This window comes from Ursus arctos, unplaced genomic scaffold (genome assembly GCF_023065955.2).
Source record: "Ursus arctos isolate Adak ecotype North America unplaced genomic scaffold, UrsArc2.0 scaffold_30, whole genome shotgun sequence".
In the NCBI taxonomy this organism is placed as follows: Eukaryota; Metazoa; Chordata; class Mammalia; order Carnivora; family Ursidae; genus Ursus; species Ursus arctos.
The window spans coordinates 20,883,407-20,901,902 of NW_026622986.1; the positions used below are offsets into that span (position 1 = coordinate 20,883,407).

An 18,496-nucleotide genomic window follows, 5' to 3' on the forward strand; every position below is an offset into this window, starting at 1 on the left:
AAAAAAAAAAAAAACTTAAAAAAAGATCAGTATGAAAGAAGGTTTAACTAAAGCAAAGGAAACAAAGAAATCTCAAATGAGTAAAAATCAGATCTGAAGATCTAAAAGGAAAAATATATTAGCAAATATATTAGCATCAGAGATTATTTGTATTCAATTGATACAGGTAATACAGTCCTCAAGTTACTGCTGAATCCACATTAAATCTTAATTTATTTAAAATATTTCTATATCATTATTGAAGCAGTCCCCCGCCCACACACATACCAGGGAAAAAGAATTTCCTAATATAGTTAAGTATTATTTTTTTAAATCTAAGTAAAGAAACCAGTTGCTTAAAGATCTCAGCTGGATACAGTGGCTACCTGATCATAATAAAAAAAAGTTAAATTTAAAAAAAATCTCATTTGGTTAAGGGTTAAATGATGCTTTAGACCTGCAACACAATATAAACATTTCAAAACAGACATTATTTTGTTTCACACAAAAGTAAAATTCTATGTTACAATCTTACAATTATGATTTCTATAAATTAATTGTGGTAATGTCATGCAGTTCTGTGTACAGAGGAATTAGGTCCAACATTTAGGACTCAGGATATAGACCCATGCTAACTGCAAGCTTATGAATACATGTGTTGCTATCAGTCTGGAAAAATGCCCCCCCCTTTTTTTTTAAAAGGAAGATACCATAATATCAACATATTTATAGAAATGGTGCCAATTGCTTCTCACTAACCATATGCTCATACATTGTGTACATTTGTGTTATGCTAACATCCTCACCCATGGTACCTGAGAAAGTATCTTTGAAAGCATCACAGAGATTCCCTGCTATAGAACCCTTTTACTTACCATCCTTTAATTTTTTCGTTAAGGCTATGCATCTTGTATAAGAGAACCTTTATGGGAACCCAAATCAGTAGAGTCGCTAAAGCCACATACGCGATGGAACAGGAAACAATCAGCCAATAATGCGTTTTCTCGGGGTTGCCTGCGACTCTTTGATAGGCAGCGGCAAACTGTTCTACCATCACGAGCGTGGGGGTGGAGAAAGCTGCAAATTCAAGAAGCTCAAAAACCAGGAGCTTGATGAGTCTTCCAGACGCCATCCTGAGAAAAGGCAAGCTGCTGAGATCAAACACTCCCCCTTTGGTTGTGAGCAGCATATGGACACCGATACTGAACTAGGATCAAGTTCCTTGTACTGAAATCACTAACCAGTGACTTTTTATTCTTTTATTGACCCTCATATGGTTCAATGATCTTCTGACTTAACAAGCAAGGTCTCTTAAAGAAACAGAACAGTTGTGGAAATGATGACTTAATGTGTTTGCATGTTCATTATTCAAAGTCAAATGAATTTCTGAATATGTTTTGCACCACTGGTAAAAAGCAGGTCTTTCACTGTAGCTTGGATTGCCAATTTGAGCACACACAAAACATTATGAAATATTTAACATTTGTCAAGTAGAACCATTGGAATCATATAATTTTAAAATTCAAGGAGAAGAAGAGCTGGAATCCAATCCCAAATTTTTATATCTAAGCAAATCCAGGCAAAAAGACATACCCAAAACCTGGGTCTTCATCATGGAAGACCACCCCTCGCTTTTCTTCAAAGGGCTTGAGAAGGGCGTTTAGATTCACACTGCCAACCTCCTAACCAAATTTCTTCCTGGTACTTGGACTATTTGTTCTTACACGTTAATTGTTATGTAACCCAGATTAACATTTTTATTTTGCTGGTGAGGAAACCAACATATGTTGGAAACCTGTTATCAGGATTGACATATTAAGAGCTGTCTATATCTAGACCAAAAGCATATCAAATATTTAAAAGACAACAACTATCTCCATGAATATCCTTCCTTCAGAAACTACTTGTGAGCACCTGCAATGAGCACTTTGCCTTTGCTAGGTGCTGGGGAGTGAAAGTGGACAGACGATTTCTGCCCTAAAAACCTCAAAGTCCATAGAGAAAACAAACCTGTGAACAACAAAAATCACTGAGGTCAGAAGTACAACCTAAGTGCTATGGTAACACAGAGAACTTCCTCTTTGGGCTGTGGGAAGGGGAGGGAAAGATAAGGATGAGGACAGATGGCAGGTTTTGGGGTGTTGGTGACATTCCAGACACAAAAAAAGCAGCCAGGAGGCTGCGGTTATGAGAACCTGGTGTCGCATGGCAGGATGCAGGGACAGGTGATGTTACGAGAATTGGCTGGGGTCAGAATGTAAATATTCTGTGAAGGATTTGGGTGTGGGGTGGGGTGACGCAGTGTGTGTGTGTGTGTGTGTGTGTGTGTGTGTGTGTGGCAGCGAAAAAGTAGTTTTCCAGACATAAGAGCCACTTACTTGATCATTTGGAAAGAGGAGTGAATGCTGGTGTGGAGGGAGGACAGGAGCCGTGTTAAACTGGAGGTGCAGAAGTCAGGGGGGAGCCACAGAGCCACCTGGGGAGGAGGGAGAAACTTGGCTGCGACTGATGAAGAAAAAGCAATGAGGGGAGCACTGATTCTGATCCCTTCCACATGCTTGCTTCTTTAGATGGCTTCCCCTGTGCCTGCTGGCAGCCTGAGGCACGCCAGTATTTCTCTGGGTTCCTCTCTCCCCAGGCTGGCCCTTTGCAGAAGGGGCCCTGCGCTGCCTGGTTCCCTGGTGCACCTAGGATTCTGGTGGTGGCTCTGAGGATTACCGCCTCCTGCCCTCCCACTGCAACACAATTAGTCAGCCAGTTCCTCAAGCTATCTATTTTATTTGAACTTGAATTTCCAATCTGCAGATGTTTAGCAGAAGTCCTCTCAAATGAACAAAGAGACCTAGAAGACGGGTACCAAGAACATGAACGGACAGGGTAGAAAAACCACGAGAGCCACATTTCTGTTACCAACTATTTCTAATATCATATAATTGTCACTGATTCTCTGTATCATCCCTGACAAAACTTTCTATTTAAGAGAGACTAGATACAAATTAGACTCTAACCTTCTAGCCCTCTGTCTAGAGGGATCAGTGCTACGTTGTGTTATAATTTCGTCTACAAATTTTGTGTGTTAGTAGGAATTGTGACCTGGGCATTTGAAGACAGTTGTTGAATAAAACTGCCTGGCTCCAAGCAAAAGGACTCTGTCTAGGACTTTAATTCCATTTTAAATACTAAATTTTTTTCCATGTATGGGAATTTAAAAATGGTACTCGCTTTATATTTCTCACATATAATTTTCCTCCAGTTCCTAATCTCTCTTCACCTTTACCTTCAAAGACAATGTTTCTGTGATGCGACCTGCAGTTTTCTACGGCACGGAATGCTCTGATAACTAGCTGTGCTTTCTCTGAACAGGAGGGAGGTTGTGATTCTTGCCCGCTACCCACAACAAGCCCACCTCCATGTAAGGGAAAGAGCACCTGTGTTAACATTGTTTATGAACACTTTCTATGAGCAGATCATGCTAGAGACACAGCCCTCCTGACTTACATTCTGGTTAGGAACAGAATGTCCCTCCGTAAACTGGGCCATGTGCTCCAGCTCAGAACCAAGAAACACAGAGAGAATTTGGTAAGTGGAATTAAAGGAGGCCATGATTTGGAGTCAGGATTAAAGCAACCTAAACTGTGTGTGCTGGAATCCCCTGGCATGTTGCTTATGTGCTTATTTGCTGAGTGAACGAATGGAAGCCGAGGGAACAGAAGAGTTGGCAAAGAGGGCAACACAGAGAGCAAGAAGACTGGAAGAGATCAACAGGGAGAGGCAAGCACACCAAGAAATGCCAGTCCCTCAGTTCTTGAATGTTCCAGTTTATGTGTATTCTTACAAAACGGGCTCTTTGGTCTTGGCAACCAAAAGGGCTTTAGTGTAAGAAAGGAATATGTTTATGAGCAGGGGCCAAATATTATACAAAAACAATAGGTAAGCCTACTGGATAATTCAGAAGAAAGGAATTTAAAAAATCAAAGTAGAGTTGCTCAGAGAGGGCTTCTTGAAGGAGGTGAGTTTTGGCCAAACTGATTTTTCTATTGACCCAAAGCAATATCCATATATTACTACAGCAATCTTCTCTGTGTCATATAATGACATTTTCTTTGAAAATTAGTTCTAAGACTGTTCATGATGTAGTGAGTTAGGAGAGGGTAAGGAGAGAGAAGTAAGTTGCAGATGCTATGTATAACAATGTGAACAGCACAAGCTCATTTTTGTTTTAAAATATCGTAGTTGTGGATTTAAGCATAAATTAAAAATCCAGAAATATACTCATCAAACTTAACAGTGCTGGCCCTGGGAAATGGGTGAGGTGGGGTGGAGGGGTTTTCACTTTTGATTTATTATTTGCATAGCTATAATATTTCACCAGCATAAAAATTAGGAAATACTTTCAGATTAGTAACAATCAATTAGACAAAGCAATTCTGGCTTAATAAAAATTTTATGCTCTATTTTTTAAATCTTTCCCCCACCAGTTTGTTTTCCCTAACTTCTCAGCAAAAGCAACATAAATTCCACTTCCACTTATTCCTTAAATGGCAGCACTAAAGAGCAATGAAATAGCTACGAGGCAAGCAGAAGATGGGGAGATCCTTGAATAGCTGCTTGCCAGCGGGGCAGTGTGGGCAGAATTTTATTGTCTTCTTCTGATCTCACATGAGAGTGGCAAAAGCATAGCCTTCCTCCTGCACACCCCACTCTAAGAGCTTTCTCCCCTCTGAAATCCTTCCTTACTCTCCTTCTCCACAGAAGCAAGCATTTCTTCCTTTGAGTCAAAACACCTTCTGAATCCTTCTGGATTCATTCACACTTTTACCGTAGCACTTGTCTCCCTACACTGTTTGCACACTGGGTCCTCTACAAAGCTGGAAGATCTCTGAAGGCAGAGAACACTTGCTTTCATCTTTGTATCATCATACCTCAGCGCAGTGCCTATCACATAACAGGCCCTGGAAAGATCTTGTGGAAGGAATGGATGGAGATGAAGAGTAAGAGAAGTGGTGGGCAGTAAGGGGAACATGCCAAGCTTTGATAACGCTAACTCATCTTTTATTCCGAGGGCATCCTGGCTCTCACATGGATCTTTCAGAAGGAGAAATCATGCATTACCTGTCCCAATACCATCTGTCCATTCAGCCTACAAGCTTCAATTTCCTTGTGTGGTCCCAATTACAGCCCTGGGGTCTCCTTCCTCCACAGCCACGATGCCATAAAGTCTCTAGGGAAGAGAGAAAACAAAGCCCCTGGGGACTGCAGTTCCTCCATCTCAAGATGCATGTTAGGAAAAGACCATGCTTCTTTGCAAGCATTCACAAAGACTTAGGTCCCAGTGTTGCAATATCTTTCCCAACCTTTTCTAATCCATATGCCCTCAAAAATGCATATTCCATAATGGACTTGAACCATTAACAAAGGAGGCTACAGAGGACTGGCTGGTATGTGTCTGGACCAAGGCACAACCTTCAATTATTTCAGAATCCTCAGCTCTTCTCAAGTAAGTATTTGTCTAAAATTTCCATAACAGATTGGGAGGCAAGGTAGGTCTCTTCACCAGCGATAGAGCAACAAGCTAGCTTGGCAAAAAAAAAAAAAAAGTCATTATGGCAACATTAAGCTACTGGGAGGAAATGCTAGACCCCTAACTTGGAGACAAAGACAAACGGAGATGAGAGAGGGTTTGAAATCACCTACCCTTCAGCTGAGACCAGTTTATGCCAATCCTGATTCTTTCCCCTTCTAAGTCCCCTGACGAGTCCGCCATGCAATTGCACTGCCAGTAACTGGAAGGACATGGAGGGAGACATTTTCACACCCCCAAAATCTTTACTTGGATTCATCCAAAACTGCTACAAAGAACTCTGCCCCTTACTCTGCTCTTTAATCCTGGGTGTAACAACTTCCTGGTAGGAAACAGATCTGGTTTTCTGGAGCTGGGTCCGTGGTGGAAAGACTGAGTCTTGTGGTTAGAACTCACTTCCACGTAGGAATGTTGATGCAGTGTTTTTTATTTTAGTAAGCAGAAGATATCATGCTGTCCGGGGTAACACCTGTTCTCCACACTTCCAACTGTCATTTCCTTCCTGCAGGCAGGAAGTCAAAAATTCAAAGTCTCTTAAATTGTTAGTAAGATCATTTGTAATCTCAAGGTTTGTTCATTGTTTTCAGCGTAGGATCTGTGAAACAAAATGTACAGACAGCCAGGAATGTTCTGGCATATCTGTGGTTTGTTTCCTGTGGTCGTATGGTGTTGATGTGCAGAAAGGCAGGAGCTGGTGGCAGTGAAACTGCTCTACAGGTCAAGCTGGATCTATGGAGAGCCTGGGGAAGAGGTCAGACCTAATTACTGATTACTTATAATTTCCAAAGCCTATTCCCAAAATACAATACTGATCCTCACATGCAGGTGTCATGAAACAAATCACAAGAAGTGAATTCAGTAAGATTATATCACCAACTGATTACGCCCCTTTTATCAGCGTTATGCTACCAGAGCTGAGACAACAATCAATTTATATTATAGGAAAAAAGTACAATTGCTTCTCTTTGACTATTAAATAAACAACTTTGCAAGAGCGAGGACAATAGCATATTCACTTTTGCAACCCTTTTAATATCTGGTATTCATTTAGTGACTCTATTCTTGAAATAAAATTTAGAGAATGTCCTTACTTTTTAAAATAATCACGCTCCCCTGAAATATTTTTTCTATTAAAATTATCAAGATCTCAAAATTTTAAAGAAAGGAAGAAAGAAAGGAAAATGAGTTAAGATTTCCCATTACACAAATTGCATGTAGTGGCATATAAATGGGAGCTAATAATTAAAAACAGACTTTTAAAGAAAAGAGGAAGTCACTTCATTCTGTACGATTCTCAGATTTTATTTTTTAAGAGACTACAACAATCTGGGTTAGCCTTTCAATATTCCAAAGAAACAAATGTAAGCAAATAAATAAATCCTACTTAAATATAGATGCAGCCCTAATTAATTACTGTATATTCATCCCAAAGTTCACAAAAACAATTTAATCTATATTTCCCAAATCTTCGCTGCTAAGGACTTGATAAGTTTGTGGCTCTTCAATTTTTCTTACTTAAGATAAAATAACTTGAAAACAATATTAGTAGACATGGCCATATCTTTGCAAAGTACACAGAAATGACAACTATCCAGTTATTTTGGTTAATGTAGATAAAAGCTAGAATTTCCAAGTGGTATGCCTAAATGTAGTGTTCCTGAACTCCACTGGGTGGTGCAAATTTGTTTTGTTTTAATCACAGATTTTAAGTCAATATTTTAATGATATTATTGTTTTGGAATCTTCTAACCTAAATTGCTCCTTTAAAAATTTAGGCTATCAAGGTATTCAAATTATATGTCTTCTTGTACTATGCATATTTGGCCCAATTATTTCCAAAAACGTTTAATGAGTAAGTTCACTTTTCTCTGTCCAAAGCTGCCCAGTGGCTTCCCATCCTGTTTTGAGTAAAAGCCCAAGGCTTTACCAGAATTTTCAAGGCCTTCCACAATCTTCCCCCAACCACCTTTCTGTCTAACTTAATTTCCCATTACTCTCCCTCTCACTGTTCTCTTCGATGTTCTCCAAAAATGCCAGACATAGAGGCTTCACCCATTATGAAGCCTTTGTCCTTGCTATTCTCCACCCCAAAACATCCAAAGAGCCAACTACCTCACTTTCTTTAGGTCTTTACATAAATGACACTTAAACTGTGAGACTGCTTATCCAAAATTTCAACACACGCCCCTCCTCAATTTCCTAATCTTTTCCCTCCTTTATTTTTCCTCTTATTACTTAACAACGTAATGTTTATTTGACTTACTTATTATATTAATTGTCTGCTCTCTCAACTGGAACATACGTTTCTTTAGGGCAAGAACTTTTACCAGTTTTGGTCTCTGTTATAGACTCAAGCCTAGACGAGCACTTGGCACATAGTAAGATCTCAATAAATGTTGACTGAGCGACAGAATGAATTCACAAATGAACTGAGTGGACTCTCTATGCTAGCTATTATGCTTATGCTGGGGTACAAAGATAACCAAGACACACTCTCTGCCCTTACAAGCTTAACAGTCTAATTGAATGGACAGGCATTTCCACAAGTAATTTCAATAGATGCACAATGAGACATGTGTACCCAAGTCATTATAGAAGCAAGGAGGAGAGCAACATGGAGGTTCAGGTAAAGCTTCCTGACAAAAAAAAGAAAATAGGCCCATTTTCTGTGCTCAAGAAATTAGTCTAGCTACAGAAATACAATACTCAAATATGAAGATCAAAAGGGAGATTTTAAAATATCTTGAGACAAATGAAGACAAAAATACAACATACCAAAGCTTAAGGGATGTAACAAAAAAAGTACTAAGTGTTTACAGTGATAAGGAAGATCTCAAACATACAACCTAAATTTATACCTCAAGTAACTAGAAAAAGAAGAACAAACTAAACCCAAAGTTAGTAGAAGGATGGAAATAATAAAGGTCAGAGAAGAAACAGATGAAATAAAGAATGGAAAAATACAGAAATAAACAAAACTAAGAGTTGGTTTTTAAAAGACAAACAAAAGCCCTTAGCCAGAACAAGTATGAAAAAAGAGAGAAGATTCAAATAAATAAAATCAGAAATGAAGGATAAGACATTACCATTGATGCCACAAAAATAAAAATATCATAAGAAACTATTATGAACAATTATATGATGAAAAGTAGGACAACTTAGAAGAAATGGATAAATTTTTAGAAACATAAAACCTAAGAATGTTTCAAGATGAGACAGGGGCATTGGGTGGCTCAGCTGGTTCTGTCCAACTCTTGATTTTGGCTCAGGTTATGATCTCAGGATCATGAGATTGAGGCCTGCATCAGGCTCTGCACTGGGCATGGAGCCTGCTTAAGATTCTCTCTCCCTTTCCCTCCGCACCTTCCCCTGCTCACATGTGTGCATGCATTCTCTCTCTCTCTCAAAAAAAAAAAAAAAAAAAAAAAAAGGATGAAACAGAAAGACTAAACAGATCAATAACAAATACTGAGACTGATCAATAATCAAGAACCTCCCAGAAAAAAACAAAAAAACAAACCAGGACCTGAGTGCTTCACAGGTGAACTCTATCAAACCTTTAAAAATAATTAATAGTAATCCTTCTTAAACTCTTCCAAAAAATAAAGGGCACAATTCTGAGTGCATTTCATAGGCCAGCAATCATCCTCATCTCAGCACCAGACAAAAAAAAAAAAACAAACACCACAAGAAAACTGCCAGCCAACATACCTGATAAACGTGGATGTAAAAATCCTCAACAAATTATTAGCAAACCTAACTCAACAGCACATAAAAAGCACCACATACCATAACCAAGTGAGATTTATCCGTAGGATGCAAGAATGGATGAACGTACATGGCTCAAACAATGTGACACATCACATTAACAGAATGAAAGACAAAAAACAATCACATGATCATTTAAATAAATGCAAAAAAAATTATTTGACTAAATTCAGTACCTTTTCATGACACTCTCAAGAAAAAAAAAAGAAACAGTATAGAAGGAACTTGCCTCAACTCAATAAAAGCCATATATGAAAAGCCCAAAGTTCACATCACACTCAATGTTAAAAAGCCAAAATCTTTTCCCCTAAAATCTGGAACATGACAACACCTGTTAGGATGGCTCTTATGCCACACACAGCCCCAAAACAGTACTGTTGGTAATGATGGATAGGGAGAAATTGGAACCTTTGTATACTGCTAGTGGGGATGTATAATGGCGTAGCCACTACAGAAGATATTACGGAGGTTCTTCAAAATATTAAAACTAGAACCACCATATGATTAGGCAATCCTACTTCTGGGTGACAGGATCTTGAAGAGATATCTGCACTCCCACATTCATTGCAGCATTACTCACAACAGCCAAGTTGTGAAAATAACCCAGGTGTTCATTAACAGATGAATGGATATAGCTACTGTGGTGTATGCATACAATGGAATATTATTCAGTGTTAAAAAAAAAAAAGGAGGAGGAAATCCTACTATTTGCCGCACATGGGTGGGCCTGGAAGACATGCTAAGTGAAATAAGTCAATTGCAGAAGGACAAACACTGAATGAATCCTCTTCTTACATGAAGCATCAAAACAGTCAAATGTAGAGGAAAGTTCAGAGGAAAATGGCAGAGGCGGAGGACCCTGAGCTCACTTCATTTCACGGACACACAGAGATAACAGCTACATCCGTACAACCGACGCTGAAAAAAACCCCTAAAGACTGGCAGGATAGAACTTACACAGTTAATCTTAGAGAGGCCACATGCAAAAGAGTGGGAGGGGGAGAGACACGGTTGGGAACCACACCCCTGGCGAGACCAACCACAAATGGAAGGGAATCTACAGGCAAGGAGAAGGGAGAGGTTCAGACCCCACACCAGGCACCCCAGGCACTGGGGGCCTGCCCTGGGAAGACAAATCCCCATAACATTTAATTTGAAAACCCGTGAAGCTTAACTTCTTGAGCTTTTAGAATCAGTGAAGCTTAAGTCCAGGTATTTAAAAAAACCAGTGGGTTTAGCCCAGAGAGAGCCAGACAGCAAGAGGAAACTGAGTCCCTGCCCTTAAAGAGCCAACATAATAAATAACCCTGCTGAGACAGCATAGAAACAGCAGTTTGAAAAGCGCCTGTGGTATTACATAAAGGAGATTCATTTACAAATTTCAGAACATGCCCTATAGGGGAAGAGATCTTCAGGAGACTTCTCCAAGAATAAAAGTGCCGGTTGGTGCCATTTCTCTTCCCTACCCCCAGCCTAGATAGTCATACATTTGTGGGAACCGGTGTAACATTCTCCAGCTATCTTGTTGGCACTGCATGGCCTGCCCTCACATTCCCCTGTGGTCCTGCCTTATCCAACCCAGCCACTTAGCAGATATCCCTCCAAAGCAGCTCCTGCCCTTGACACACCCTATAAGCAACCCCAATAGGGACTTGTGCCACTCCAAACTGATCAGTGTCCTAGAAAGAGGGGGGAGATCACCCCACATACCAGTGTGCCCATAGTTCCAGCAGGTGAGACTTTTGGCTGGCTGTGCAGGGAGAGAGCCCTGCTGTTCAGTGCATGTGGAGCTGTGGCAGACAAACAGTGTGGACAGCCAGTCTGACTGCTGACATCACCCACTCACAAGCCCAGGGTGACCTCAGAAAGGCCACTCAACAATGCAGGGACCAAATCCTGCCCAGTGTACTCAGTAGGCAAAGTGGGTCACTGCAGCCGACTGGACTAAAGCAAACAAGGTTCAGCCCTAACAGTAGAAAATGTGCTGCCCACAGAGGAGACGTATCTGGGATGCCTGGTTCTGGTGGCCAGAGGGCACTGTGCTACAGGGACCTCTTCTACACAAGGCCACTACTTTCAAGACCAGGAAATGCAGCTAACCTTCCTAATACACAGAAACAGAGAGTAAGAAAAAATGAGGAATATGTCCCAAATGAAAGAACAGGTCAAATAACAGCAAAAGAGCTAAATGAAATGGAGATCATCAATACCTGATAATTAATTCAAAGTGATGATCATCAAGATATTCACTGGCCTTGACAAAAGAGCGGAGAATCTCAGTGAGACCTTCAACAAAGAGAGAGAAAATACAAAAAGGAACCAGTCAGAGATGAAGAACTCAGTAACAGAAATAAAACATACACTAGAGGGCATCGACAGCAGATTGGAGGATGCAGAAGAACAGGCTGGCAATCTGGAAGTCAGAGTAAGGGAAAGCAAACAAGCTCAACAGCAAAAAGAATAATAAAAAAAAACAAAAAATGAGACTAGGTTAAAGGAACTCAGTGACATCATCAAGTATAATGCATTATAGAGATCCCAGAAGGAGAAGAAAGAACGAAGAGAGCAAAAAACTTTTCTGAAGAAATATTAGCTGAAAATTTCCCTAATCTGGGAAAGGATAGAGATATCCAGATCCAGGAAGCACAAAAAAATCCTAACAAAATTAATCCAAGGAGGTCTGACTCTTGATTTTGGCTGAGGTCATGATCTCAGGGTCTCCCTGCTCAGCGGGGGTGGGGGTGGTCTGCTTGTCCCTCTCCCTCTGCCCCAAGCCCTCTGGTTGTGCTTTCTCTGTCTCTCTCAAATAAATAAATAAAATCCTTTTTTTTTTAAAAAAAAGAAAGGGATGGAAAAATAGATGCCATGTAAATGAGAGCAAAACAAAAACAAAAACCTAAAAAACGGGAAGCAATACTTACATAAGACAAAACAGACTTTAAAAAAAATATTGTGGAAAGAGAAAAAATGGAGCATTATGTAATAATAAAGGGAACAATCCAATAGGAGGATATAACAATTGTAAATATCTATGCACCCAACAGAAGAGAACCTAAATACATAAAACAATTATTAACAGACATAAAGGGAGAAATTGGCAGTAATACAATAATAGTAGGGTACCTTAACACCCAACTTACAACAGTGCATAGATTATCCAGACAGAAAATCAACAAGGAAACAGGGGCTTAGAATGACACATTAGACCAGATGGACCTAACAGATATACATGGAACAGCCCAGCCAAAAACAACAGAATAAATTCTTTTCAAGTGCACATGGAACAATCTCCAAGATAGATCACATGTCAAGTCAGAAAAAAAGTCTCAATAAATTCTAGAAGACTGAAATCATATCAAGCATCTTTTCTGACCACAGTGGTATGAAACTGGAAATTAAGTAAAAGAAAAAAATCGAAATAACAGAAATACATGGAAGGTAAAACAAAACAAAACAACACGCTAAGAAATGAATCAATCAAGAAATAAAAAAGGAAATAAAAAAAAATACATAGAGACTAATGAAAATGAAAACACAATGGTCCAAAATCTTTGGGATACAGCAAAAGCAGTCCTGAGAGGAAAGTTTATAGAAATACAGGCCTACCTACCTCAAGAAACAAGAAAAATCTCAAATAACCAACCTAACCTTATACCTAAAGGAGCTAAAAAAGAAGAACAAAGCCCAAAGCTAGTAGAAGGAAGGAAATAACAAAGATTAGAGCAGAGGTAAATGAAATAGAGACTAAGAAAAGCAACAAAACAGATCAACGAAACCAGGAGCCAGTTCTTCAAAAAGATAAAATTGATAAACCTTTATCCAGGCTCATTAGGAATAAAGAGAGAGAACTCAAATAAATAAAAGCAGAAATGAATGAGAAGTAACAACCATATCACAGAAATACAAAGAATTGTAAGAGAATATTATGAAGAGTTATATGCCCACAAATCGGATGTGTAAGAATTAATAAATTCCGGGGCACCTGGGTGGCAGAGCGGTTAGGCGGTCTGCCTTCAGCTCAGGGCGTGATCCCAGCGTTGTGGGATCGAGCCCCACATCAGGCTCCTCCACTATGAGCCTGCTTCTTCCTCTCCCACTCCCCCTGCTTGTGTTCCCTCTCTCGCTGGCTGTCTCTATCTCTGTTGAATAAATAAATAAAATCTTTAAAAAAAAAAAGAATTAATAAATTCCTAGAAACATATAATCTTCCAAAACTGAATCAGGAAGAAACAGAAAATTTGAACTGATTACTAGCAATGAAGTTCAATCAATAATCAAAAAACTCTCAACAAACAAAAGTCCAGGACCAGAGGGCTTCATGGGTGAATTCTACCAAACATTTAAAAAAGAGGTAACACCTATTCTTCTCAAACAGAAGAGTTACGAAAACTTCCAAAGTCATTCTATGAGGCTAGCATTACAGTGATACCAAAACCAGATAAAGATGTTCCTAAAAAAAAAAGAGAGAGAGAGAGAGAGAACTGCAGGTCAATATTTCTGATGAACACAGATGCAAAAATCCTGAACAAAATAATAGCAAACTGAATCCAAAAATACATTTTAAAAAATCGTTCACCAAGACCAAGTAGTATTAATTCCTGGGATGCAAGCGTGGTTCAATATTCACAAATCAATCAATTTGATACACCACATTAATAAAGCAAAGAATAAAAGTCATATGATCATCTCAACAGAAGCAGAAAAAGCATTTGACAAAGTACAACATCCATTCATGATAAAAACTCTCAACGAAATAGGTTTAGAGGCAACATCCTGCAACATAATGAAGGCTGTATATGAAAAACCCACAGCTAACATCATACTCAATAGTGAAAAACAGAGTTTTTCCTCTGAGATCGGAAAAAAGACAAGGCTGCCTGCTCTTGGAACCTTTATTCAACAGAGGACTGGAAGTCCTAGCTGCAGCCATCAGATAATAAAATGAAATAAAAGGCAACCAAACTGGTAAGGAAGAAGTAAAACGGTATTTGCAGATGACATGATACTGTACATAGAAAACCCTAAAGACTCTACCAAAAAACTTATAAAATGAAGTCAATAAAGTTGCAGGATACAAAATTAGTATACAGAAACCTGTCGTGTTTGTATTCACCTAATAATAACTATCAGAAAAGAAATTAAGAAAACAATCCAATTTACAATTATACTAAAAAATAAACTACATAGGAATAAACTTAACCAAGGAAATGAAAGACCTGTACTCTCGAAACTATCAGACGCTGAAGAAAGAAACTGAAGATGATATAAACAAATGGAAAGATATTCGATGCTTGTGGATTGGAAGAATTCATATTGTTAAAATGTCCACACTACCCAAAGCAATCTACAGATTCAATGCAATCTCTTCACAGACCTAGAACCAATAAGACAAAAATTTGTATGGAGCCACAAAAGACTCTGAGAAGTCAAAGCAATTTTGAGAAAGAAGATTAGAGCTGGAGGTATCACAAGCCCAGATTTCGAGATATATTACAAAGGTGTAGTAATCAAAACAAGATGGTACTGGCACAAAAACAGACACATAAATCAATGGAACAAAACAGAGAACCCAGCAACAAGCCTAGGCTTATGTGGTCAATTAAGGTACCACAGTGGAGGTACAGATATACAGGGGAAAGGACAGTCTCTTCAACAAATGGTATTGGGAAAACTGGACAGCGACATGTAAAAAAATGAAACTAGACCATTCCCTTACAAACGTTTATTGCAGCACTATTTACAATAGCCAAAATATGGAAGCAACCCAAGTATCCATCAATAGATGAATTGATAAAGATGTGGTGTATATATACCCAATAGAACATTACTCAGCCATAAAAAAAAGATGAGATCTTGCCATTTGCAGCAACGTGGGTAGACCCAGAGAGCATTATGCTTAGGGAAATAAGTCAGAGAAAGACAAATACCATGTAATTTCACTGCTATGTGGAATCTAAAAAAACAAAAACAATCAAACAAAAAATGAGACTCTTAAGTGCAGAGATCAAACTCGTAGTTGCCAGAGGGGAAGTGTAGTGGGGGATGGTGAAATAGATAAAGGGGATTAAGAGGTACAAACTTCTAGTTCTGAAGTATTAAATAAGTGTACAGAAAAGTACAGCACAGATAATACAGCCAATAATGTAGCAACATTAAGTGACAGATGGTGACTACACTTGTGGTGAGCACTGAGTAATATACAGAATTGTTAAATCATTATGTTGTACGTCTTAAACTAATATAACACTGCATGTTAATTAAACTTCAATTAAAAAATGGAAAAATGTAATAAATAAATAGTCAAATTATAGAAGTAGAAAATAGGATGGTGGTTATCAGGGGATGAAGGGAGGTATGGGAAGTTCATGTTCAATGGGGAAGAAGCTACAGTTCTACAAGGTAAGTGCCAGACATCTGCTGTACAACGTTATGCCAATAGTCAGCAATAAGGTATTTTGCACTTACAAATTTCTTAAGAGGACAGATCTCATGTTAAGTGTTCTTACTATAAAAACAAAACAATACCAGGAAACTTAGGGCAGTGATGGATATGTTCATTACCTTGATTGTGGTAATGGTAATATACATACAGCTGTTCACATATATCTAAACTCACAACATTGTCTCTATTTTGTGTAATTATTTATATGCCCATTATCACATCAATAAAGCTGGGAAAATTTTTTTGCTCCAAAGCATTAAAATGATTAATGCTCATATCTGACTTCCCAGTTGCAATATTGGCACCATCTCCACATTACTAAACTCTACCCTGTGCTGTACTTTCAAAAGCACATGCTTTATTTCCTTACACATTTATGACCTCCTTAAAGGAAGGTACGGTATTTTGCTGTGTTTCAAGGACCCCACCACCACCCCCAGTTTTGATGGTTCACAGGGAAGACTTACAGCGTTCAGCATATTGTACTCAGGGCTATAATTTATTACCCTAAGAGGACTCCAAACCAAATCAGCAAAGGGAAAAGGTGCTTGGGGTGGTGAAGTCTAGGGGAAACCAGGTACAAGCTTCCAAGAGCCTCTTCTCAATAGGGTAACACAGGATGAGTTTAACTCCCCTAGCAACAAGTTGTGACATGTGTGAAATGTTGCCAACTAGGAGAACTCATTAGACCTAGTGCCTGGGGCTTTTATTGGGGGCTGATCATGCCCTCTGCCTGGCATACGCCCAAAGTCCAGACTTCCAAAGGAAGGCAGGTGTTCAGCATAAACCACATCATTTGTCTGAATAGTTCGGGCACAGTGAGCCACTCTTGTCAATTCTGGGAATGGTGGGAACCCTCCCCAAATCCAAGTTCCCAAATGCAAGCCAGGGGCCAATCTTGTAAATGGGACTTTAAAAGACAGCAGTCAGACCTGCTATGCTTGTTTCTGTCCACTTGGTCACAGGTTAAGTCCCACTAGTGCTCAAATATCTGTTGAATTCCATTTACAACCTTATGCTATTGATAAAAATGAGACAACAGGAATCAAAGAAATAAGTTTCATATATATGATGAACGATGTTTATATCTTAAAACTGTCTGCATGTGTTTTTAAAAACTGTCTTGCCACAAAATAGGAGTTTGTTCTGGTATTACCTAAACTTGGAAAACCAATTTCCTGTAAACATCTAGCTAATTATAATAAATACAGAAGTAAACAATATGTAATGGTTAAATCACCACCACAGAGATAATGACCCAAATATAATTTCTCTTTTTAAAAGATTTTATTTAATAAAGACAGAGAGACAGCGTGCAAGCAAGCATGAGCGGGGGGAGGGGCAGAGGGAGAGGGAGAAGACAACTCCCTACTGAGCAGGGAGCCCAATGTGGGGCTCGGTCCCAGGACCCTGCATGCTTCACCACTGTAGTACCAGAATGACTTTTGCCACCTCCAAATTATGCTCTAAACAAGGGGTCCGTCTTTGAGAATAGAATAAATTGATACATATACCTTGACAGGTCAACACAGTCTACTTTATCAGAAACAGCCGATTGCAAACTATAAAACCTACCTAGAGCATTCCCTTAATTACATTCTGTATTTTTTAAAAACATCTTATTTACTTCAGAGAGAGAGCGAGCAAGCATGCACAAGCACGTGGAGGAGCATGGGCGAAAGATAAGCAGACTCCATGCTGAACATGGAGCCCAACGCAGGGCTTGAACCCACAACTCTGAGATCATGACCTGAGCCAAAGCCGACTCGGTTGCTTAACTGACTGCACCACCCAGGTGCCCCAGATGATATTCTGTATTTTGACAAACACATACAGGCTTTAAGAAAAGCATACTGGTTCCTTTGATTTTAATTTTTCCATGTGTCCAGGAATATAAACTGAAAAATTTGCTCGTCCTTACAGCTCCTGAGTACGATGGGTATGATGAGGCTGAAGGCTCAATCAGTAGCATAGACCAAGATTACGGGAAACCTTGAAATCTAGCCTGGGGAATTTCAAACCGATTCTCTGAGGGTTTGCAAAGTAGGTGATGTAGATGGACTCTAAGGGTCTCTGAAGCATCTGAAATTGTATGTAAAGCTCTGGGTAGGAACATTTTTCTGATAAGGGTCCCCGGTGACTGTCACTCTAAAATGTCTGTGCAGTCTCAGGCCAAGTATGTAAGGAAATTTAGGTCAAAAAGAAGTTACATATACCAGTGTCTTCCAAACTAGTGTGACCATAAGGATCACTGGGGACACTTGTTAAATTATAGATTTCCAGCCTACCTCAGATCAACTAAATCAGAATCTCCAGACAAATGGCCTGAAAATCTGTATTTTACCAAGTACCTAATTTGAGTGATAGACTTCAGCATCTTTAAAATCCATGCAAGGTTAGACATTTACAACTCCATGGTTTTTATGGGCCTATTCCTATTAGTAAAGGCCTGTACTACTGTGTTTCCTGAGGGGTGACAGAAAAATGGTATCTCAGTGGGTCAACAAATCATTGGTCATATTTGTCTCATGAGATGAGGCTGCCAGAGACACAGCTGTGAAGTTCCTTGTATGTAATTCTCTTCCCCCGAAAATTCAAACAATGAATCAGAAACTGACTGGGTTGCAAGATTCTTTCCCAAACAACCTATCTGAATCCTAGATAATATTCAGTTTTAAATGTCTAGATTTATGTTTTTCAGGATCCAATCTCAGCAGCACCACCTA

General features: G+C 39.2%; 1 protein-coding gene across 3 annotated transcripts in view; it reads right to left on the reverse strand.

Annotated features, from left to right (window-relative positions):
• Positions 1 to 18,496, reverse strand: part of TMEM236 (transmembrane protein 236) — a 66,182-nt gene that overhangs the window by 31,844 nt on the left and 15,842 nt on the right. Inside the window, exon 3 of one of the 3 annotated variants that reach the window (XM_057304738.1) lies at positions 855 to 6,300. The exons of 1 other annotated variant lie outside the window; for it this stretch is intronic. In XM_057304738.1, the coding sequence (XP_057160721.1) occupies positions 855 to 1,168 (314 nt within the window). In that variant the 5' untranslated portion in view covers positions 1,169 to 6,300. Of the gene's footprint in view, positions 1 to 854; positions 6,685 to 18,496 lie in introns of those variants that run through there. One more of the 3 variants, XM_026478995.4, reaches the window with a different exon arrangement.